General features: G+C 48.1%; 1 protein-coding gene across 6 annotated transcripts in view; it reads left to right on the forward strand.

Moving 5' to 3' along the window:
* abcc3 (ATP-binding cassette, sub-family C (CFTR/MRP), member 3) overlaps window positions 1–23,625 on the forward strand; it is a 257,211-nt gene that overhangs the window by 92,293 nt on the left and 141,293 nt on the right. For all 6 annotated transcript variants that reach the window (XR_009507548.1, XR_009507549.1, XM_059948150.1 and 3 more), the window contains 2 exons: window positions 2,807–2,868; window positions 17,629–17,760. Coding sequence is in view for 4 of the 6 variants with exons in the window: in XM_059948150.1 (XP_059804133.1) it covers window positions 2,807–2,868; window positions 17,629–17,760 (194 nt within the window). In the remaining 2 variants the exon portion in view is untranslated. The remainder of the gene's footprint in view (window positions 1–2,806; window positions 2,869–17,628; window positions 17,761–23,625) is intronic.

Genomic DNA, 23,625 nt, shown 5'->3' on the forward strand with positions numbered 1-23,625 from the left:
CTTTACTAGTCAGGGGATTGAGTTCAAGAGCTGTGAGGTAATATTAGAGCTCTATAAAACCCTGGTTAGACCACACTTAAAAGTATTGTATTCAGTGCTGGTCAGCTCATTATAGAAAGGATGTGGAAGCTGTAGAGAGGGTGCAGAGGAGATTTATCAGGATGATGCCTGGATTAAAAAACACATCTTATGAGGATACGTTGAGTGAGTGTGGGCTTTCTTCTTTGAAGAGAAGGCAGACAAGAGGTGACTTGATAGATGTGTACAAGATGATAAGAGGCATAGATCGAGTGGATCATTAGAGACTTTTTCCCAGGTAGCAATGGCTAATATAAGAGGACATACTTTAAAGGTGATTGATTGGAAGTTTATGGAGGTGTCAGAGGTAAGTTTTTTTACGCAGAGACTGGTGGGTGCTTGGAATGTGCTGCCAAGGGTGATGGTAGAGGCAGATATGTTAGGGTCGTTTAACAGACTCTTGGATAGGCACATGGATGATAGAAAAATGGAGGACTATGTGGGAGGGAAGGGTTAGATTAATTCTGGAGTATGTTAAGTGGATAGCACAACATTGTGGGCCAAAGGCTATACTGTTCGGATGTTCTAAGTGGTAAGGGGTTGACAGGCAGGTAGATGTACAAGCAAGTAGGTTGAGAATCTACTTGGCACCTTGGCCTTTCCTGCAAAAGGTCTGAGTTAGGAATTGGGGAATACTGTTACAACAGGCTGTTCTCCTTGTGCCTATTTCACCAGGCATCCTAACTCCATTGTTGTGGTCTGAAAATTCAGATTGATAAAAGTTATATCTTTCCAAACCTCTGAATTGATAGGTTTACCTGCCCTGCCAACCTGGTGCTTTGGAAAGTTGTAACTTTATATTCTCATGTTGTAAGTTTTACAGCCACTGGTGAAGCATTTGTACTGTAGGGAACAGATTTGTGCAAGTCCCAGAGCTGCCTTAAAAAGTGACCAGGACTAAACTGGAACTTGACTAGAATAATCCAGGGATGAGGGACCCCTTCTCCACCAGAGTAGTGCTCCTTGAACACGTGGGAGGGTGACAGGGGATGTAATAAGGGATTGGAATTTGATGGAGGAGGTAGGGGAGAAACTGGGCTGGTGACAGTGAATGAATGAGATTGGTAAAATAAGAGTCAGCATTCAGGGTCATTGCTATGTGATCAGAGCTCAATGAGCTGCCAGTGGAAGTGGATGCAAGTTTGATTACAACATTGAAGAGAAGTTTAGATATGTACATGGATGGGAGGGATATGGAGAGTTATGGTCCAGGTGCAGGTCGATGGCACCAGGCAGAATAATAATTAAACATGGACTAGATGAATTGAAGGGCCTGTTTCTGTGCTGTAATTGCAAGAAATATCGTGAGAAAGGTGGATAATAGTGCCGAAGAGGAGGTAGCTGGTTTACAAACAGTGGTAATGTGCAGAGAGGAAAGGCTGTTGATAGGGCAAAATTGCAGTCAACAGGATGAATTGCAATGTAAAAAATGGACAAAATCAAAAAGGTGAATACAGGACTGAAGGTATTGTAATTGAATGCACGCAGGATACAGAAGAAAGTAGATGAACTTGTAGCACAGTTGCAGATCAGCATGTATGATGTTGTAGGCATCACTGAATCATGGCTGAAAGAAGATTATAGCTGGGAGCTTAATGTCCAAGGATACATGTTGTATCAAAAGGATAGGCAGGAAGGCAGAGGGGGTCCATTGCTCTGTTGGTAAAAAATGAATCAAATAATTAGAAAGAGATGACATAGGGTCATAAGGTTTTGAATTATTGTGGGTAGAGCGAATGAACTGCGAGAGTAAAAAGAATCTGATGGGATTGTATACAGTAATAAGGATGTGGTCTGCAAATTACAACGGGAGATAGAAAATGCACGCCAAAAGGGCAATGTTACAATACTCATGGGAGATTTCAATATTTCAAAATCAGTTTGGTGCTGGATTACAGGAAGGAGAATTTCTAGGGTGCCTTTGAGATGGCTTTTTAAGAGTAGCTTGAGGTTGAGCCCACTAGAGGATAAGCTGTTCATTAGCAATGAACTAGAATTGATTAGAGAGTTCAAGATAAATTGACCATCAGGGGCAAGTGATCATAATTTGATCAAATGCACCCTGAAATTTGAGAAGCAGAATTGAAAGGCAGATGTATCAATATTACAGTGGAGTAAAGGAAATTAAAGAGACATCAAAGAGGAGTTGACCAGAATTGATGGGAAAGAACACTGGCAGGGATGATGGCAGAGCAGCAATGGCTGGAATCTCTGGAAGCAATTTGGAAGGCACAGGATATATACATCCCAAAGAAGAAGTAGTATTCTAAAGGCCAGATGACACAAATTCGACTAACGAGGGAAGTCAAGGCCAAAGAGAGGGCATGCAAAAGAACAAAGATTAGTGGGAAGTTAGAGGATTGGAAAACTTTTAAAAACCAATAGAAAGCTACTAAAAAGGTCATTAAGAAGGTAAAGATGAAATACAAAAGTAAGCTAGCCAATAATATTAAAGAGGATACCAAAAGCTTCTTCAGATATATAAGGTATAAAAGAGAGATGAGAGTTGATACCAGACCACTGGAAATGATTGCTGGAATGCTGCTGGAATAGCACAGAAAAATTAATGGTTGAGGGTATGAATAATTAGGCCTGTGGATGTGGTGTTAGTGAAGCAGAATGCTTTTGAGAGCTCTTGCAAAGGGGCAAAATAAGCTTAATGCTGGGAGATGGTGATTCTATGGGGATAAAATTGATTTGAATTTGATTAGTTTTGCTCTCACCACAGAATTCGTGCCCAGAAGTAGACGCTGGCTTTCTCTCAAGGCTGACATTCTGGTGGTTTACTGGGTAAGTCACAGTACTCTTAAAGAGTATGCTGTCACCATATCAGTTTAAAACAATTGTCCTTTGAGGTGAAAACATGTGCCATCTGATATCTGACAGAGAAATGCTGTCAATGCCAATACATTTGCAAGAAGTCTTAAAGGAGGCTTTCTCTCAGACAGATTATTGCACGCACAGTGCCCCACCCTCACCTGAAAGGAGTTGTGACATAGACCAGTCACTCACATTTCCCATTGTGCTCAACACTCTCTGATCTACTTTCCCACCACGACTGCATTGTCCCCTACACTCCCACGTCTACCAGCCCACCACAACTCAATTGTCCCCGACATTCCCATGTCTACCAGCCCACCACAACTCAATTGTCCCCGACATTCCCATGTCTACCAGCCCACCACAACTCAATTGTCCCCAACACTTCGGAGCAAGAAGGCTGCGAGTGAAGTGCTGGTTTTTTGGAGCGAAGGCAGTTTTTTTTTACTACTCGGGTTAAAGAGAGGTGAGACTGCGCAGGCGTGTGATGTCAGTCAGTAGAGTGCGAAAGGTTTAAACAGGCAAGGAATCTTCAATGGTTTTTAATTTGGAGCAAGAAGGCTGCAAGTGAAGTGCTGGATTTTCGGAGCGAAGGCAGTTTTTTACTACTTGGGTTAAAGAGAGGCAAAACTGTGCAGGCGTGTGACATCAGCCAGTAGAGCACAAAAGGTTTAAAAAGAAGGCAACCATGTCCAGTGGAGTGAGAGGCAGCAGAGTGATAGGGCTTTGGCTCAACGGGCTCAGGCGGTAATGGGATGAGGTGAGGTAGGAAGTATGTGTACGTGGCCAGTTTTTCTGTGCTCGGTGTCAGACATGGGAGGTCCTAGAGTCTCTCAGCCTCCTGGACAGCCATATCTGCACCATGTGTGTCGAGCTGCAGCTCTTGAGGGACTGAGTTAGGGAACTGGAGCTGCAGCTCGATGACCTTCATCTGGTCAGGGAAAGCGAGGAAGCGATAGAGAGGAGTTACAGGCAGGTGGTCACACTGGGGCCACGGGAGACAGACAGGTGGGTCACGGTTAGGAGGGGGAAGGGAAAGAGTCAGGTACTAGAGAGTACCCCTGCGGCTGTACTCCTTGACAATAAGTACTCCTGTTTGAGAACTGTTTGGGGGGGGTGGGGACAGCCTACTGGGGGGAAGCGGCAGAGGCCGTGCCTCCAGCACAGAGTCTGGCCCTGTGGCTCAGAAGGGTACAGAGGGGAAGAGGAAGGCAGTAGTGATAGGGGACTCTAAACACAAAGTACATTGCAGATGCTGTGGTCAGATCTACACGTATAAACAAGCTGGAGGAACTCAGCAGGTCCGGCAGCATCCGTGGAAACCAGCAGTCTCCCACCTGGTATTTATCCCTGCAAGCGTAAGTGCTACACCTGTCCCTACATCTCCTCTCTTACCACCATTTAGGGCCCCAAACAATCCTTCCAGGTGAGGCCACACTTCACCTGTGAGTCTGTTGGGGTTGTAGCGATGTACTACATACAGAGCTAGAGACAACACGCAGTCAGTAAGTCGTTTCGAGACTAGTTTATTCAAACTTCGCAGCGCTGGCTTTTAATCCCTAGCGCCCGCCCTCTCCGGGCGGAAATGATGTCAGAGATGCTTTACCAAAGTCTCCCCCCGCCTGCTGGGTATTTGTGAGCCGGTTCGCCTGCGCAGAAAGTGGGTCGCCACATAACCCACCCCCCCCAGAACCAGCGATACACCCCCCAATGTCCACAGTCTGGATCAGCCTCTGTTTGGGAGGTCTGCCTCTGCACCACGATGCCTGAACCTCAACCAGCTGCGCCAAGTCAACATGGGCTGGTTTGAGTCGGTCCACCGTGAAAACCTCCTCTTCCCCCCAATGTCCAGAACGTACGTGGACCCGTTGTTGTTGATCACCTTGAACGGCCCCTCGTACGGCCGCTGTAGCGGTGCCCGATGTCCGCTCCTTCGTACAAACACTAACTTACAGTCCTGCAGGTCTTTGGGTACATGGGTCGGGCTCCGTCCGTGCTGTGAAGTCGGCATGGGGGCCAGGTTGCCGAGCCTTTCGCTTAGTCTGTCCAGGACTGCTGTGGGTTCTTCCTCTTGCCCCCTTGGGGCTGGTATGAACTCTCCTGGGACAGCCAGGGGTGCGCCGTACACCAACTCAGCCGACGAGGCGTGCAGATCCACTTTGGGCGCTGTGCAAATTCCAAGCAGGACCCAGGGAAGCTCGTCCACCCAGTTAGGTCCTCTCAGGCGGGCCATGAGAGCCGACTTCAAGTGACAGTGGAAGTGTTCCACTAGTCCGTTGGACTGTGGGTGGTAGGCAGTTGTGTGGTGTAGCTGCGTTCCCAACAGGCTGGCCACAGCCAACCACAGGCTGGAGATGAACTGGGCGCCTCTGTCGGAGGTAATGTGGGCCGGTACCCCGAAACGTGCTACCCGGGTTGCAATCAGTGCTCGGGTGCAGGAATCGGCAGATGTGTCGGTGAGCAGGACCGCCTCTGGCCATCTCTTGAACCGGTCTACCATAGTTAGGAGGTACCGCGCTCTTCGGGACACTGGTAGGGGGCCCACGATATCCACATGAATGTGGTCGAACCTCCGGTGGGTGGGTTCGAACTGCTGTGGCGGGGCTTTAGTGTGCCACTGTACGCACGTTCTGGCCCATTCACTGACCTGCTTGCGAAGTCCGTGCCACGCGAACTTGCTGGAGACCAGCTGGACGGTTGTCCTGATAGATGAGTGCGCCAAGCCATGTATGGAGTTGAAAACTCGCCGCCTCCAGGCTGCCGGGACGATGGGGCAAGGTTGGCCAGTAGCCACGTCGCACAGGAGTCACATCCTCTCACCTGGGCCTACGAGGAAGTCCTGCAGCTGCAAACCCGAGACTGCGGTCCTGTAGCTGGGCATCTCGTCGTCTGCCTGCTGCGCCTCTGCCAGTGCTGCATAGTCCACCCCCAGGGACAGGGCCTGGACTGCTGATCCGGAGAGTGCATCCGCCACGACGTTGTCCTTTCCCGAGACATGCTGGATGTCCGTTATGTACTCAGATATGTAGGACAGATGTCGCTGCTGGCGAGCCAACCAGGGATCGGACACCTTCGTGAACGCGAAGGTCAACGGTTTGTGGTCCATGAATGCGGTGAATGGCCTGCCTTCTATGCTGGATTGCCAGGTACAGTGCCAACAGCTCCCGGTCGAAAGCACTGTACTTGAGTTCGGGTGGTCGTAGGTGCTTGCTGAAGAACGCCAGGGTTTGCCAGCACCCCTCGATGAGCTGCTCCAGCACCCCACCGACTGCTGTGTCGGATGCAGCCACCATGAGAGCGGTTGGAACATCCGCTCTGGGGTGCACCAGCATCGCGGCATCTGCCAAGGCTTCCTTGGCTTTAATGAAAGAGGCCGTGGCCTCCTCGTCCCAAGTAATGTCTTTGTCTTTACCTGACATCAGGGTGTACAAAGGGCGCATGATACGGGCTGCTGAGGGGAGAAAATGGTGCTAGAAGTTCACCATACCAACAAACTCCTGCAGGACTTTGACTGTGTTGGGCCGGGCAAAGTGGTGGATCGCGTCTACCTTGTCGGGCAGAGGTGTTGCCCCGTCTTTGGTAATCCTGTGGCCCAGGAAGTCAATGGTATCGAGACCGAACTGGCATTTGGCCGGGTTGATCGTGAGGCCGAAATCACTCAGGCAGGAGTAGAGCTGGCGGAGGTGGGACAGATGCTCCTGGTGACTACTGCTGGCTATAAGGATGTCGTCCAAATAGATGAACGCAAAGTCCAGGTCGCGTCCCACCACATCCATTAGCCGCTGGAACGTCTGTGCGGCATTCTTCAGGCCAAATGGCATTCGGAGGAACTCGAACAGGCCAAACGGGGTGATGAGTGCTGTTTTGGGGATGTCTTCAGGGTGCACCGGGATTTGTAGTGCATGTCAGCACAAATGACATCAGGAAGAAGAGGAAGGACATTCTGCAGCGGGACTTCAGAAAACTCGGAAGAAGGCTGAAAAGCAGGACTTCCAGGGTGGTTATCTCTGGTTTGCTTCCAGTTCCTCATGCTGGAGAGGGCAGGAACAGGGAGATAATGGATCTGAATGTGTGGCTGAGGAACTGGTGCAGGAAGCAAGTATTTACATTCTTGGACCACTGGGATCTGTTTTGGGGTAGGGATGAATTGTACAAAAGGGACGGGTTGCACCTTATTAGGCGGGGGACCAGCATTCTGGCAGACAGGTTTGCCACTGCAACACGGATCTGTTTAAACTAAGTAGTGGGGGGGAGGGGATGAACTGGAAATATAAGGATGGAGTTAAAGGGAAAATGAAAATAAGAAAAGTTAAAAAGGACAACAGAATCAATGGAGTAGAAAGCTCAAGAAGAGATCATACAGTATGGCCAAGTGAAATAGGAATTGATATAAAAGGAGAGGGGAGTACCGAATTAAAAGTATTATATATGAATACACGAAGTATAAGGAATAAAGTAGATGAGCTTGAGGCTCAGTTGGAAATTAGCAAGTACGATGTTGTGGGAATAACAGAAACATGGCTTCAAGCAGACAGGGCCTGGGAAATGAATATTCAAGGATATACATCTTATCGAAAGGACAGACTGACTGGCACAGGGGGTGGGGTGGCTCTGTTGGTGAGGAATGATATTCAGTCCCTTGTGAGGGGGGACGTAGAATCTGGGGATGTAGAGTCAGTATGGATAGAACTGAGAAATTCTAAGGGTCGAAAGACCCTAATGGGAGTTATCTACAGGCCCCCAAACAGCAGTCTGGATGTAGGGTGTAAGTTGAATGAAGAGTTAAAATTGGCATGTCGCAAAGGTAATGATACAGTTGTCATGGGGGATTTCAACATGCAGGTAGACTGGGAGAATCAGAATGGTACTGGACCCCAAGAAAGGGAGTTTGTGGAGTGCCTCCGAGATGGATTCTTAGAACAGCTTGTACTGGAGCCTACCAGGGAGAAGGCAATTCTAGATTTAGTGTTGTGCAATGAACTGGATTTGATCAGGGACGTCGAGGTAAAGGAACCATTAGGAGGTAGTGACCATAATATGATATGTTTTAACCTACAATTTGAGAAGGAGAAGGGAAAATCAGATGTGTCAGTATTACAGTTGAACAAAGGGAACTATGGAGCTATGAGGGAGGAGCTGGCCAAAGTTCAATGGAACAATACCCTAGCAGGGAAGACAGTGGAACAACAATGGCAGGTATTTCTGGGAATAATGTAGAAGGTGCAGGATCGGTCATTCCAAAGAGGAAGAAAGATTCTAAAGGGAGTAAGGGGCAGCCGTGGCTGACGAGGGAAGTAAAGGGCAGTATAAAAATAAAGAGAAGTATAACGTAGCAAAGATGAGCGGGAAACCGGAGGACTGGGAAGCTTTTAAAGAGCAACAGAAGATAACAAAAAAGGCAATACACCAAGAAAAAATGAGGTACAAAGGTAAACTAGCCAAGAATATAAAGGAGGATAGTAAAAGCTTCTTTAGGTATGTGAATAGCAAAAAAAATAGTTAAGACCAAAACTGGGCCATTGAAGACAGAAACAGGTGAATTTATTACGGGGAACAATGAAATGGCAGATGAGTTGAACAGGTACTTTGGATCTGTCTTCACTAGGGAAGACACAAACAATCTCCCAGATGTAATAGTGGCCAAAGGAACTAGGGTAAAGGATGAACTGAAGGAAATTTATCTTAGGCAAGAAATGGTGTTGGATAGACTGTTGAGTCTGAAGGGTGCTAAGTTCCCGGGACCTGATAGTCTGCATCCCAGGGTACTTAAAGAGGTGGCTCTAGAAATCGTGGACGCATTGGTAATCATTTTCCAATGTTCTATAGATTCAGGAACACTTCCTGCTGATTGGAGGGTGGCTAATGTTGTCCCACTTTTCAAGAAAGGAGGGAGAGAGAAAACAGGGAATTATAGACCGGTTAGCCTGACGTCAGTGGTGGGAAAGATGCTGGAATCAATTATAAAAGAGGAAATTATGACACATTTGGATAGCAGTAGAAGGATCAGTCCGAGTCAGCATGGATTTATGAAGGGAAAATCATGCTTGACTAATCTTCTGGAGTTTTTTGAGGATATAACTATGAAAATGGACAAGGGAGAGCCAGTGGATGTCGTGTACCTGGACTTCCAGAAAGCTTTTGATAAAGTCCCACATAGGAGATTAGTGGGCAAAATTAGGGCACATGGTATTGGGGGCAGAGTACTGACATGGATTGAAAATTGGCTGGCTGACAGGAAACAAAGAGTAGCGATTAACGGGTCCCTTTCGGAATGGCAGGCTGTGACCAGTGGGGTACCGCAAGGTTTGGTGCTGGGACTGCAGCTGTTTACAATATACATTAATGATTTAGATGAAGGGATTAAAAGTAACGTTAGCAGATTTGCTGATGACACAAAGCTGGGTGGCAGTGTGAAATGTCAGGAGGATGTTATAAGAATGCAGGGTGACTTAGGTTGGGTGAGTGGGAAAATGTATGGCAGATGCATACAGATAAATGTGAGATTATCCACTTTGGTGACAAGAACAGGGAGGTAGATTACTATCTAATTAGGAAAAGGGGAAGTACAACAAGATCTAAGTGTACTTGTACATCAGTCAATGAAAGCAGGCATGCAGGTACAGCGGGCAGTGAAGAAAGCTAATGGCATGCTGGCTTTTATAACAAGAGGAATTGAGTATAGGAGTAAAGATGTCCTTCTGCAGCTGTACAGGGCCCTGGTGAGACCCCACCTGGAGTATTGTGTGCAATTTTTGTTTCCAAATTTGAGGAAGGACATTCTTGCTATTGAGGGAGTGCAGCGTAGGTTTACAAGGTTAATTCCCAGAGCGGCGAGACTGTCATATGTTGAAAGATTGGAGCGACTGGGCTTGTATACATTGGAATTTAGAAGGATGAGAGGGTATCTGATTAAAATATATAAGATTATTAAGGGATTGGACACACTGGAGGCAGGAAGCATGTTCCCGCTGATGGGTGAGTCCAGAACCAGAGGCCACAGTTTATGAATAAGGGGTAGGCCATTTAGAACAGAGATGCAGAAAAACTTTTTCTCCCAGAGAGTGGTGGATATGTGGAATGCTCTGCCCCAGAAGGCAGTGGAGGCCAAGTCTCTGGATGCATTCAAGAGAGAGTTAGATAGAGCTCTTATAGATAGCGGGGTCAAGGGCTATGGGGAGAGGGCAGGAACAGGGTACTGATTGTGTATGATCAGCCATGATCACAGTGAATGGTGGTGCTGGCTAGAAGGGCCAAATGGCCTACTCCTGCACCTACTGTCTATTGTCTATTGATGGTATCCCCGGATGAGGTCTACTTTGGAAAATATTTTTGCCCCGTGCAGGTTTGCTGCAAAGTCCTGTATGTGCGGCACGGGGTAGCGGTCAGGAGTTGTAGCCTCGTTCAGTCTGTGGTAGTCGCCGCATGGTCTCCAATCCCCAGCCGCTTTGGGCACCATGTGCAGGGGAGAGGCCCATGGGCTGTCGGACCTCCGTACGATCCCCAATTCCTCCATCCTCTTGTACTGCTCTTTCGCCAGGCAGAGCTTTTCCGAGGGGGAGCCTTCGTGCGCAGGTGTAGAGGGGTGGTCCCTGGGTCAGAATGTGGTGCTGTACCCCGTGTCTGGGCATGGCTGCTGTGAACTGCGGTGCCAGAATCAATGGAAAGTCCGCCAGGATTCTGGTGAATTCATTGTCCAACAGCGTGATGGAGTCCAAGTGTGCGGCTGGCATCTTGGCTTCACCCAGGGAGAACGTCTGGAAAGTCTCGGGATGTACCAGTCTTTTCCCTTACAAGTCGACCAGCAGGCTGTGAGCTCGCAAGAAGTCCGCCCCCAGAAGTGGTTGGGCCACCGCGGCCAGTGTGAAGTCCCATGTAAACTGGCTGGCGCCGAACTGCAGCTGCACTGTATGAGTGCCGTAGGTCCATATCATGCTGCTGTTTGCGGCCCTCATGGTGGGTCCTGGCTTCCTGTTGCAGGTGTCGTACCCCGTTGGGGGTAAGACGCTGATTTCCGCTCCGGTGTCGTCCAAGAAGCGGCGTCCCGACTGTTTGTCCCAGACATACAAGAGGCTGTCCTGGTGGCCAGCCGTCATAGTCATTAGCGGCAGCTGGCCCTGGCCCTTGCAGGGCGGGCGACAACGGCGGGCTTCCGTGCCCCACCGCTGGTGGTAAAAACACCACTGTTCACTGGCCTCCTCACTCCTGCCTCTGTGTTGTGTGCGCCCCCCTGCCGGGCCTGGTCTGGTCTGCTGTTGGGCGCGTGGTCTGGTGATCTGACCGACAGACGCCTCGCTTTCCCTCTTGGCTTTCCACAGCACGTCTGCCCGGGCCGCCACCTTCCGGGGGTCGCTGAAATCTGCATCGGCCAGCAGTAGATGTATGTCCTCGGGCAGCTGCTCTAGGAACGCCTGCTCAAACATGAGGCAGGGCTTGTGTCCGTCAGTCAGGGCCAGCATCTCGTTCATCAATGCTGATGGCAGTCTGTCTCCCAAACCGTCCAGGTGCCTGCTCATGCCATGAGAGGCCAAAGGTCCCAATGAGCAGCGCTTTGAATGCTTCATATTTGCCCTCTTCCGGGGGCGACTGTATGAAATCCGCAACCTGGGCGGCCATCTCCTGGTCAAGAGCGCTCACCACGTGGTAGTAACGCGTGGAATCAGAGGATATCTGCCAAATCTGGAACTGGGCTTCTGCTTGGCTAAACCACACACGTGGTCGCAGCGTCCAGAAAGTCGGCAGTTTTAGCAAAACTGCGTGAAGAGATGAAGAGTCGGTCATCTTTGGTCCAAATCCTATTTGGACAGTCGGGGTCACCAATGTAGCGATGTACTACATACAGAGCAAGAGATGACACGCATTCAAGCTTCGTGGCGCTGGCATTTAATCCCTAGCGCCCGCCCTCTCTGGGCAGAAATGACATAAGAGGTGCTTTACCAAAGTCTCCCCCTGCGCACTGGCTATCTGTGAGCCGGTTTGCCTGCGCAGAAAGTGGGTCACCACAGGGTCATCTATTGCATCCAGTGCTCTTGGTGCAGTCTCCTCTCCATCGGCGAGACCCAACGCAGATTGGGGGACCGCTTCATCGAGCACCACCACTCCGTCCGCCACAACAGACAGGATCTCTCGGTTACCACCCACTTCAACTCTGCTTCATATTCCCACTTGGATATGTCCACACGTGGCCTCCTCTACTGCCATGATGAGCCAAACTCAGGTTGGAGGAGCAACACCTCATATACCATCTGTGTAGTCTGTAGCCCAGGGGTGGGCAAACTTTTTGACTTGTGGGCCACAAAGGGTTCTAAAATTTGACAGGGGGGCCGGACCAGGAGCAGATGGACGGAGTGTTTTGGTAATACACCTCATAAGAGAAAATAAAATATCATGGGATATGTAGAAAACATGTGCTTTAATTTCAATTGAAAATGAACAAATGCATTACAACAAAATATCTGTATTTGAAGTCCCATGGTATTTAGCTATTTGTTGAAATGACTTTTAAAACACTGAAAATTAAATTAATAAAATACAGCTTTTTTTAATAGTAACAGTTATTATTTTAAAGCACTGAAAATTCTGTTATCCTTCAAGATATTATCATCATCACTCTCCTCCTGACTGTCTTTATTTCAAAAACGGTAGGAGATGCAGGTCTACTTGTTCTGCTCCTTCTTATTCAATTGTCCCCTGTGCCAAAACTCAACAACGACCAGCACAAGGACAGAACCCTGACAGCGCGCCAGTATGCGGAGCGCGTTATTTGATCTGGAGCGCATTTTTTATTTTGAGAACGTACGTGCACCTGCGCACTACTCATGTCCATCACTTAACAGAAATGACATGTAACATGTAAGGCTTATTGAAAAAAATATTTTCAAATGCATTTTTTACATAACACAACGAAGAAACTTATTTTTAATTTCAGTGGGAACAGTGTTGTTGGTCTCCCCTTTTAGCCAGCGCATCAAAGTCTGGATTTAGTTTTGTTGTGGCGATTCTCAGGATGGATCTGAGGTGTTGGTCAGTTAACTTGGATCTGTGGCTGGCTTTGTTGATGTTCATGACGCTGAACGCCTGTTCACACAAATAGGTCGAGCCGAACAAAGAGTAAAGCGCAAATGTGGAGTAATACGCTGCACCTCAACAAAGGTCAATGTATATAGAGTGCGTCATCTATTGGGAAAACGCCAGAATTGCGAGGAAAAAACGTTAACAAGGTTTATTAATATAATTTCATCAAGTTCTGTGGGCCGGATTAAAAAGCTTAACGGGCCGCATATGGCCCCTGGGCCGTAGTTTGTCCATGCCTGCTCTAGCCCCTTGGTATGAACATCGTATTCTCCAACTTCCGGTAATTCCCACCCCCATCCCAGTTTCACTCAGCCTCCTCTTCCAGCTGCCTATCACCTCTCTCATGATTCTGCCTTCTTCTACTACCCACAGTGCTTTCCCCTTACATTTCTTCTTCACCTTTCCTGCCTATCCCCTCCCTGCTTCCCCTCCCCCACCCCTTGATCTTTCCTCTGATTGGTTTTTCACCTGACACCTACCAGCCTTCTCCTTCCCACTCTCCCCCCACCTTCTTTATGGGGCCCCTGCCCCCTCCCCCTTCAATCCTGACAAAGGGTCTTGATCAAAATGTTGACTGCTCATTGCCATGAGTGCTGCCTGACCTGCTGAGTTCCTCCAGCTTGTTTGTACATGATAGGGGACTCTACAGTCAGGGGGTCAGACAGGCAATTCTGTGGATGCAGGAAAGAAACTCGGATGGTAGTTTGCCTCCTAGGTGCCAGGGTCCAGGATGTTTTGGATCACATCCAAGATATCCTGCAGTGGGAGGGAGAACAGCCAGAGGCTGTAGTACATTTTGGTACCAATGACATAGGTAGGAAAAGGGAAGAGGTCCTGATAAAAGACTACAGGGAGTTAGGAAGGAAGTTGAGAAACAGGACCGCAAAGGTAGTAATCTTGGGATTACTGCCCATGCCATGCGACAGCGAGAATAAGAATAGGATGAGATGGAGGATAAATGCGTGGCTGAAGGATTGGAGCAGGGGGCAGGGGTTCAGATTTCTGGATCATTGGGACCTCTTTTGGGGCAGGTGTGACCTGTACAAAAAGGACAGGTTGCACTTGAATCCCAGGGGGACCAATATCCTGGGGGCGAGGTTTGCTAAGGCTACTGGGGAGAGATTAAACTAGAATTGTTGGGGAGTGGGAATCGAACTGAAGAGACTGGGGAAGAGGAGGTTAGCTCACAAATAGAGAAAACTTGTAGATAGTGCGAGAGGGAGGATAGGCAGGTGATAGAGAAGGGCACACTCAGACCGAAGGCTTGAGACGTGTCTATTTTAACGCAAGGAGTGTTGTGAACAAAGTGGATGAGCTTAGAGCGTGGATCAGTACTGATATGATGTGGTGGCCATTACAGAGACTTGGATGGCTCAGGGACAGGGTTGGTTACTTCAAGTGCCGGGTTTTAGATGTTTCAGAAAGGACAGGGAGGGAGGCAAAAGAGGTGGGAGCGTGGCACTGTTGATCAGAAATAGTGTCACAGCTGCAGAAAAGGTGGACGCCATGGAGGGATTGTCTACGGAGTCTCTGTGGGTGGAGGTTAGGAACAGGAAGGGGTCAATAACTTTACTCATTGTTTTTTTATAGGCTGCCTAATAGTAACAGGGATATCGAGGAGCAGATAGGGAAACAAATCCTGGAAAGGTGTAATAATAACAGAGTTGGCGTGATGAGAGATTTTAGTTTCCCAAATATCTCCCTAGAGCAAGGGGTTTAGATGGGGTGGAGTTTGTTAGGTGTGTTCAGGAAGGTTTCTTGACATAATATGTAGATAAGCCTACAAGAGGAGAGGCTGTACTTGATTTGGTATTGGGAAATGAACCTGGTCAGGTGTCAGATCTCTCAGTGGGAGAGCATTTTGGGATAGTGATCATAATTCTAACTCCTTTACCAAAGCATTGGAGAGAGATAGGAACAGACAAGTTAGAAAAGCATTTAATTGGAGTAAGGGGAATTATGAGGCTATCAGGCGGGAAATTGGAGACTTAAATTGGAAATAGATGTTCTCAGGGAAAAGTACAGAAGAAATGTGGCAAATATTCAGGGGATATTTGTGTAGCGTTCTGTATAGGTACGTTCCAATGAGACAGGGAAGTTATGGTAGGGTACAGGAACCGTGGTGTACAAAGGCTATAATAAATCTCGTCAAGAAGAAAAGAAAAGCTTACAAAAGGTTCAGAGAGCTAGGTAATGTTAGAGATCTAGAAGATTATAAGGCTACTAGGAAGGAGCTTAAAAAGGAAATTAGGAGAGCCAGAAGGGGCCATGAGAAGACCTTGGCAGGTAGAATTAAGGAAAACCCCAAGGCATTCTATAAGTTTGTGAAGAGCAAGAGGATAAGACATGAAAGAATAGGGCCTATCAAATGTGACAGTGGGGAAGTGTGTATCGAACCGGAGGAAATAACAAACGTAGAAACATAGGTGCCGGAGTAGGCCATTCGGCCTTTCGAGCCTGCACCGCCATTCAGTATGATCATGGCTGATCATCCAACTCAGAACCCTGTACCTGCTTTCTCTCCATACCCCCTGATCCCTTTAGCCACAAGGGCCATATCTAATTCCCTTTTAAATATAGCCAATGTGGCAGAGAATTCCACAGATTCACCAATCTCTTTGTGAAGAAGTTTTTCTTCATCTTGGTCCTAAAAGGCTTCTCCTTTATCCTTAAACTGTGACCCCTCGTTCTGGACTTCCCCAATATCGGAATTGATTTACCTTCATCTAGCCTGTCCAATCCCTTTAGAATTTTATACGTTTCAATAAGATCCCCCCAATAAGCCCAATAAGCAGAGGTACTTAATGAATACTTTACTTCAGTATTCACTATGGAGAAAGATCTTAGTGATTGACTTGCAGCAGACTGAAAAGCTTTGGCATGTAGATATTAAGAAAAAGGATGGGATGGAGCTTTTGGAAAGCATCAAGTTGGATACGTCACCGGGACCGGACAAAATGTACCCCAGGCTACTGTGGGAGGTGAGGGAGGAGATTGCTGAGCCTCTGGCAATGATCTTTGCATCATTAATGGGGACGGGAGAGGTTCCCGAGATTTGGAGGGTTGCAGATGTTGTTCCTTTATTCAAGAAAGGGAGTAGAGATAACCCAGGAAATTATAGACCAGTGAGTCTTATCTCAGTGGTTGGTAAATTGATGGAGAACATCCTGATAGGCAGGATTTATGAACATTTGGAAAGGTATAATATGATTAGGAGTAGTCAGCAGGGCTTTGTAAAAGGGCAGGTCGAGCCTTACGAACCTGATTGAATTTTTTGAGGATGTGACTAAACACTTTGATGAAGGAAGAGCAATAGATGTAGTGTATATAGATTTCAGCAAGGTATTTGATAAGGTACCCCATGCAAGGCTTATTGAGAAAGTAAGGAGGCATGGGATCCAAGGGGACATTGCTTTGTGGATCCAGAACTGGCTTGCCACAGAAGGCAAAGAGGGGGTGTAGATGGGTCATATTCTGCAAGGAGGTTGGTGACCAGTGGTGTGCCTCAGGGATCTGGGACCCTTACTGTTTGTGATGTTTATAAATGACCTGGATGAGGAAGTGGAGGGATGCGTTAGTAAGTATGCTGATGACACAAAGGTTGGAGGTGTTGTGGATGGTGTGGAGGGCAGTCAGAGGTTACAGCGGGACATTGAAAGGATGCAAAACTGAGCTGAGAAGTGGCAGATGGAGTTCAACCCAAGGTAAGTGTGAGGTGGTTCATTTTGGTAGGTCAAATATGATGGCAGAATACAGTATTAATGGTAAGACTCTTGGCAGTGTGGAGGATCAGAGGGATCTTGGGGTCCGAGTCCATAGGGCACTCAAAGCTGCTACGCAGGTTGACTCTGTGGTTAAGAATGCATACAGTGCATTGGCCTTCATCAACCATGGGATTGAGTTTAAGAGCTGAGAAGTAATATTACAGCTCTATAGGACCCTGGTCAGACTCTACTTGGAGTACTGTGCTCAATTCTTGTTGCTTCACTACAGGAGGGATGTGGAATCCATAGAAAGGGTGCAGAGGAGATTTACAAGGATGTTGCCTGGATTGGGGAGCATGCCTTATGATAATAAGTTGAGTGAACTCAGCCTTTTCTCCTTGGAGTGAAGAAGGATGAGAGGTGACCAGATAGAGGTGTATAAGATGATGGGAGGCATTGATCATGTGGATAGTCAGAGGCTTTTTCCCAGAGCTGAAATTGCTATCACAAGAGGGCACAGTTTTAAGGTGCTTGTAAGTGGATACAGAGGAGATGTCAGGGTTAAGTTTTTTTTATGCAGAGAGTGGTGAATGCGTGGAATGGGCTGCCGGCAACGGTGGTGGAGGTGGATACGATAGGGTCTTTTAAGAGACTCCTGGACAGGTACATGGAGCTCAGAAAAATAGAGGGCTATGGGTACTCGTAGGTAATTTCTAAAGTAAGTACATGTTTGGCACAGCATTGTGTGATGAAGGGCCTGTATTGTGCTGTAGGTTTTCTTTGTTTCTATGACATATATCAATGATAATGAATCTGATTCTGAGAAAAATCTGCAAAACTGAAGAAGGTGCTGCGGCGTTGATCTGTAGAGAGCTTGATGGCATATGATGCCTGGAGTGGTACTTGGTTTTGAATATGAACACTAGTTCTGATATGAATACAAATGTCTCCACAGTATGGCAATACGTGGTTACAGGCGCTCTCTGGAGGACAAGGATCTCTGGGCACTGAACCATGAGGACAAGTCGGAGGTCATTGTGCCAAAACTGCTGAGAGAATGGGAGAAAGAGAAGCTGAAAGCACAAAGGTAATGGAGATTCCGTCCCCTTCACATGCTAACAGATTGTTTATCTCAGAAGTAAGCAATTGCTTGGGGTGAGTGAGAGGCGGGACTCTGACACAAGAATTGGGATGTTGTACGTAGGGCTAGTTGAATGGTGTAGGAGTTAAAATACAGAATCTCAGATATGTAAGATTGTATCTAATCAAGGAATTTATATTCAGGATCTTGGATATCCAGTAGTGAGTCACAGATTAAGAACCAATCAAGCGGTTCGGGAATCACGTTGCAGAATCAAAGAGTTCCACAGTACAAAAACAGCCCCTTCAACCCAAAATGCCCCATCCAAGCTCAACCCACTTGCCAATGTTCGACCTGTAACTTCGTAAACTTCTCTTCGTGCACCTGTCTAAATGCTTTCCAAAATATGTTAATGTACCTGCCTAGGTTTCCCTGTAATTTTTGATAACAATAGACAATAGACAGTAGGTACAGGAGTAGGCCATTCGGCCCTTCTAGCTAGCACCGCCATTAACTGTGATCATGGCTGATCATACACAGTCAGTACCCCGTTCCTGCCCTCTCCCCATATCCCTTGACCCCACTATCTATAAGAGCTCTATCTAACTCTCTCTTGAATGCATCCAGAGATTTGGCCTCCACTGCCTTCTGGGGCACAGCATTCCACATATCCACCACTCTCTGGGTGAAAAAGTTTTTCTGCATCTCTGCTCTAAATGGCCTGCCCTAACCTTCACTATCTACTGTACCACCTATTCTAGTGTATCTACAAACATTTCAACCATGCCTTGTGCATTCATATCCAAATCACTGATATAGAGAACAATAAGGCCTGCCTGATCCCTGAGAAACACCACTAGTCATGGGCTTCCAGTCCAAGACCTGGCACTAAGCATCAGGAAGATGAAAGAGCTGATTGTGGACGTCAGGAAGGGTAAGATGAAGGAACACATACCAATCCTCATAGAGGGAGCAGCAGTGGAGAGAGTGAGTAGTTTCAAGTTCCTGGGTGTCAAGATCTCTGAGGATCTAACCTGATCCCAGCATATCAATGCAGTTATAAAGAAGGCAAGACAGCAGCTATACTTCATTAGGAGTTTGAAGAAATTTGGCATGTCAATGAGTACACTCAAAAGCTTCTATAGATGTACCACGGAGAGCATTCTAACAGGCTGCATCACTGTCTGGTATGGAGGGGCTATTGCACAGGACTGAAAGAAGCTGCAGAAGGTTGTAAATCTAGTCAGCTCCATCTTGGGTACCAGCCTACAAAGTACCCGCGGAGCGGTGTCTCATAAAGGCAGCTTCCATTATTAAGGACCTCCAGCACCCAGGGCATGCCCTTTTCTCACTGTTACCATCAAGCAGGAGATACAGAAGCCTGAAGGTACACACTCAATGATTCAGGAACAGCTTCTTCCCCTCTGCCTTCCGATTCCTAAATGGACGTTGAATCTTTGGATACCACCTCACTTTTTTTTTCAATATACAGTATTTCTGTTTTTGCGTGTTTTTAAATCTATTCAATATATGTACACCATAATTGATATACTTATTTTTTAAAAGTTTATTTATTATTATTATGATTTTTTTTCTCTGCTAGAATTATGTATTGCATTGAACTGCTGCTGTTGCTAAGTTTAACAAATTTCACATCACATGCTGGTGATAATAAACCTGATTCTAATTCTGAAGAAACAATCTTCCACCATCTCCCTCTGCTCTCTATCGTCAAGCCAATTGCATATCCAGTTAGCCAGCTCTTCCTGGGATCTAACCCTCCAGAGCAGCTACCAAAGGCCTTACTGAGGTCCATGTAAACCACATCTACTGCCATCATCAATTTTCATGGTCACCTCATCAAAAAACTTGATCAAATTTATAAGATGTGATGTTCTGTGCACAAAGCCATGCTGATTGCCCCTAATCAGCCCTTACCTTTCCTGATGTGCCTATATTTTATCCCTCAGGATCCTCCCTGCCATGGATGTTAGACTTACTGGCCTACAGTTCCCAGTTTTTCTGTTTGCCACCCTTCTTAAATAAAAGCACAACATTTCAAAGGTTCATTTATTATCAAAATTCTTCTTCTCCAGATTGCCACAAAATTAAGAACAGCAACACGATCATCATCCCCCAAATCCCTCCTCCTCACAGAAAAAATTAACAAAAACAGAAAAGTCTCATCGACCCTGAAATCCCTCTGCCCTGCACATGAAAAAATAAAAACAGATAGAGCGAGAAACACAGACTATAAAAAAACTATAAGACTGATAAAAAGTGTATAGTCCAAGTCCATTTCTAAAATGCAGAATATCTCGGTATTGTTCTCTAGGCACAGCAGCAGGCCTTTCCCGCTCCAGCAGTGAGTGATCCTCCCAGCAATCTGAAGGCCGTCTCCTGTCTGCTTGTCAGAGAATCCCACCAGCAATCAAAAGGCCGTTTCCCCTCTCGATAGTAGACTGATCCCCCGGCGAATTAAAAAGGCCGTCTTCCCTCTCCAAAGCGCAGCGATCCCCCAGCGATTTAAAAAGGCAGTCTCCCCTCTCCAAAGCACAGTGATCCCCCAGTGATTTAAAAAGACCGTCTCCCCTCTCCATAGCAGACTGATCCCCCAGCGATTTAAGAAGACAGTCTCCCCTCTCCACAGCAGAGCGATCCCCCAGCGATTTAAAAAGGCTGTCTCCCCTCTCCATAACAGCGATCCCCCAGCGATTTAAAAAGGCTGTCTCCCCTCTCCATAACAGCGATCCCCCAGCGATTTAAAAAGGCTGTCTCCCCTCTCCATAACAGAGCGATCCCCCAGCGATTTAAAAAGGCTGTCTCCCCTCTCCATAACAGCGTGATCCCCCAGTGATTTAAAAAGGCTGTTTCCCCTCTCCATAACAGAGCGATCCCACAGCAATTTAAAAAGGCTGTCTCCCCTCTCCACAGCAGAGCGATCCCCCAGCGATTTACGAAGACAGTCTCCCCTCTCCACAGCAGAGCGATCCCCCAGCAATTTAAAAAGGCTGTCTCCCCTCTCCACAGCAGAGCGATCCCCCAGTGATTTAAGAAGACAGTCTCCCCTCTCCACAGCAGAGCGATCCCCCAGCGATTTATGAAGGCAGTCTCCCCTCTCCACAGCAGAGCGATCCCCCAGCGATTTAAAAAGGCAGTCTCCCCTCTCCATAACAGAGTGATCCCCCAGCGATTTAAAAAGGCCGTCTCCCCTCTCCATAACAGAGCGATCCCCCAACGATTTAAAAAGGCTGTCTCCCCTCTCCATAACAGAGCGATCCCCCAGCGATTTAAAAAGGCTGTCTCCCCTCTCCACAGCAGAGCGATCCCCCAGCGATTTAAGAAGACAGTCTCCCCTCTCCACAGCAGAGCGATCCCCCAGCGATTTAAAAAGGCTGTCTCCCCTCTCCATAGCAGAGCGATCCCCCAGCGATTTAAAAAGGCTGTCTCCCCTCTCCACAGCAGAGCGATCCCCCAGCGATTTAAGAAGACAGTCTCCCCTCTCCACAGCAGAGTGATCCCCCAGCGATTTAAAAAGGCAGTCTCCCCTCTCCATAACAGAGCGATCCCCCAGCAATTTAAAAAGGCAGTACCCCCCTCCATAACAGAGCGATCCCCCAGCGATTTAAGAAGACAGTCTCCCCTCTCCACAGCAGAGCGATCCCCCAGCGATTTAAGAAGACAGTCTCCCCTCTCCATAACAGAGCGATCCCCCAGCGATTTAAAAAGGCCGTCGCCCCTCTCCACAGCAGAGCGATCCCCCAGCGATTTAAAAAGGCAGTCTCCCCTCTCCAAAGCACAGTGATCCCCCAGTGATTTAAAAAGGCAGTCTCCCCTCTCCATAACAGAGCGATCCCCCAGCAATTTAAGAAGACAGTCTTCCCCCTCCACAGCAGAGCGATCCCCCAGCGATTTAAGAAGACAGTCTCCCCTCTCCAAAGCACAGCGATCCCCCAGCGATTTAAAAAGGCAGTCTCCCCTCTCCAAAGCACAGCGATCCCCCAGTGATTTAAAAAGGCAGTCTCCCCTCTCCATAACAGAGCGATCCCCCAGCAATTTAAGAAGACAGTCTTCCCTCTCCACAGCAGAGCGATCCCCCAGCGATTTAAGAAGACAGTCTCCCCTCTCCAAAGCACAGCGATCCCCCAGCGATTTAAAAAGGCTGTCTCCCCTCTCCATAACAGAGCGATCCCCCAGCGATTTAAAAAGGCCATCTCCCCTCTCCACAGCAGAGCGATCCCCCAGCGATTTAAGAAGACAGTCTCCCCTCTCCACAGCAGAGCGATCCCCCAGCGATTTAAGAAGACAGTCTCCCCTCGCCACAGCAGAGCGATTCCCCAGCGATTTACGAAGACAGTCTCCCCTCTCCACAGCAGAGCGATCCCCCAGCGATTTACGAAGACAGTCTCCCCTCTCCACAGCAGAGCGATCCCCCAGCGATTTACGAAGACAGTCTCCCCTCTCCACAGCAGAGCGATCCCCCAGCGATTTACGAAGACAGTCTCCCCTCTCCACAGCAGAGCGATCCCCCAGCGATTTACGAAGACAGTCTCCCCTCTCCACAGCAGAGCGATCCCCCAGCAATTTAAAAAGGCAGTCTCCCCTCTCCACAACAGAGCGATCCCCCAGCGATTTAAAAAGGCAGTCTCCCCTCTCCACAGCAGAGCGATCCCCCAGCGATTTAAAAAGGCGGTCTCCCCTCTCCACAGCAGAGCGATTCCCCAGCGATTTAAGAAGGCAGTCTCCCCTCTCCACAGCAGAGCGATCCCCCAGCGATTTAAGAAGGCGGTCTCCCCTCTCCACAGCAGAGCGATCCCCCAGCGATTTAAAAAGGCGGTCTCCCCTCTCCACAGCAGAGCGATCCCCCAGCGATTTAAGAAGACAGACTCCCCTCTCCACGGCAGAGCGATCCCCCAGCGATTTAAGAAGACAGACTCCCCTCTCCACGGCAGAGCGATCCCCCAGCGATTTAAGAAGACAGACTCCCCTCTCCACGGCAGAGCGATCCCCCAGCGATTTAAGAAGACAGTCTCCCCTCTCCACAGCAGAGCGATCCCCCAGCGATTTAAGAAGACAGACTCCCCTCTCCACGGCAGAGCGATCCCCCAGTGATTTAAAAAGGCAGTCTCCCCTCTCCAAAGCAGAGCGATCCCCCAGCGATTTAAGAAGACAGACTCCCCTCTCCACGGCAGAGCGATCCCCCAGCGATTTAAGAAGACAGTCTCCCCTCTCCACAGCAGAGCGATCCCCCAGCAATTTAAGAAGACAGTCTCCCCTCTCCAAAGCAGAGCGATCCCCCAGCGATTTACGAAGACAGTCTCCCCTCTCCACAGCAGAGTGATCCCCCAGCAATTTAAAAAGGCAGTCTCCCCTCTCCATAACAGAGCGATCCCCCAGCGATTTAAAAAGGCTGTCTCCCCTCTCCATAACGGAGCGATCCCCCAGCGATTTAAAAAGGCTGTTTCCCCTCTCCATAACAGAGCAATCCCCCAGCGATTTAAAAAGGCAGTCTCCCCTCTCCACAGCAGAGCGATCCCCCAGCGATTTAAGAAGACAGACTCTCCTCTCCACGGCAGAGCGATCCCCCAGCGATTTAAGAAGACAGACTCCCCTCTCCACAGCAGAGCGATCCCCCAGCGATTTAAGAAGACAGACTCCCCTCTCCACGGCAGAGCGATCCCCCAGCGATTTAAGAAGACAGTCTCCCCTCTCCAAAGCAGAGCGATCCCCCAGCAATTTAAAAAGGCAGTCTCCCCTCTCCATAACAGAGCGATCCCCCAGCGATTTAAAAAGGCTGTCTCCCCTCTCCATAACAGAGCGATCCCCCAGCGATTTAAAAAGGCTGTTTCCCCTCTCCATAACAGAGCGATC

Source organism: Hypanus sabinus, chromosome 23 (genome assembly GCF_030144855.1).
Source record: "Hypanus sabinus isolate sHypSab1 chromosome 23, sHypSab1.hap1, whole genome shotgun sequence".
Classification (NCBI taxonomy): Eukaryota; Metazoa; Chordata; class Chondrichthyes; order Myliobatiformes; family Dasyatidae; genus Hypanus; species Hypanus sabinus.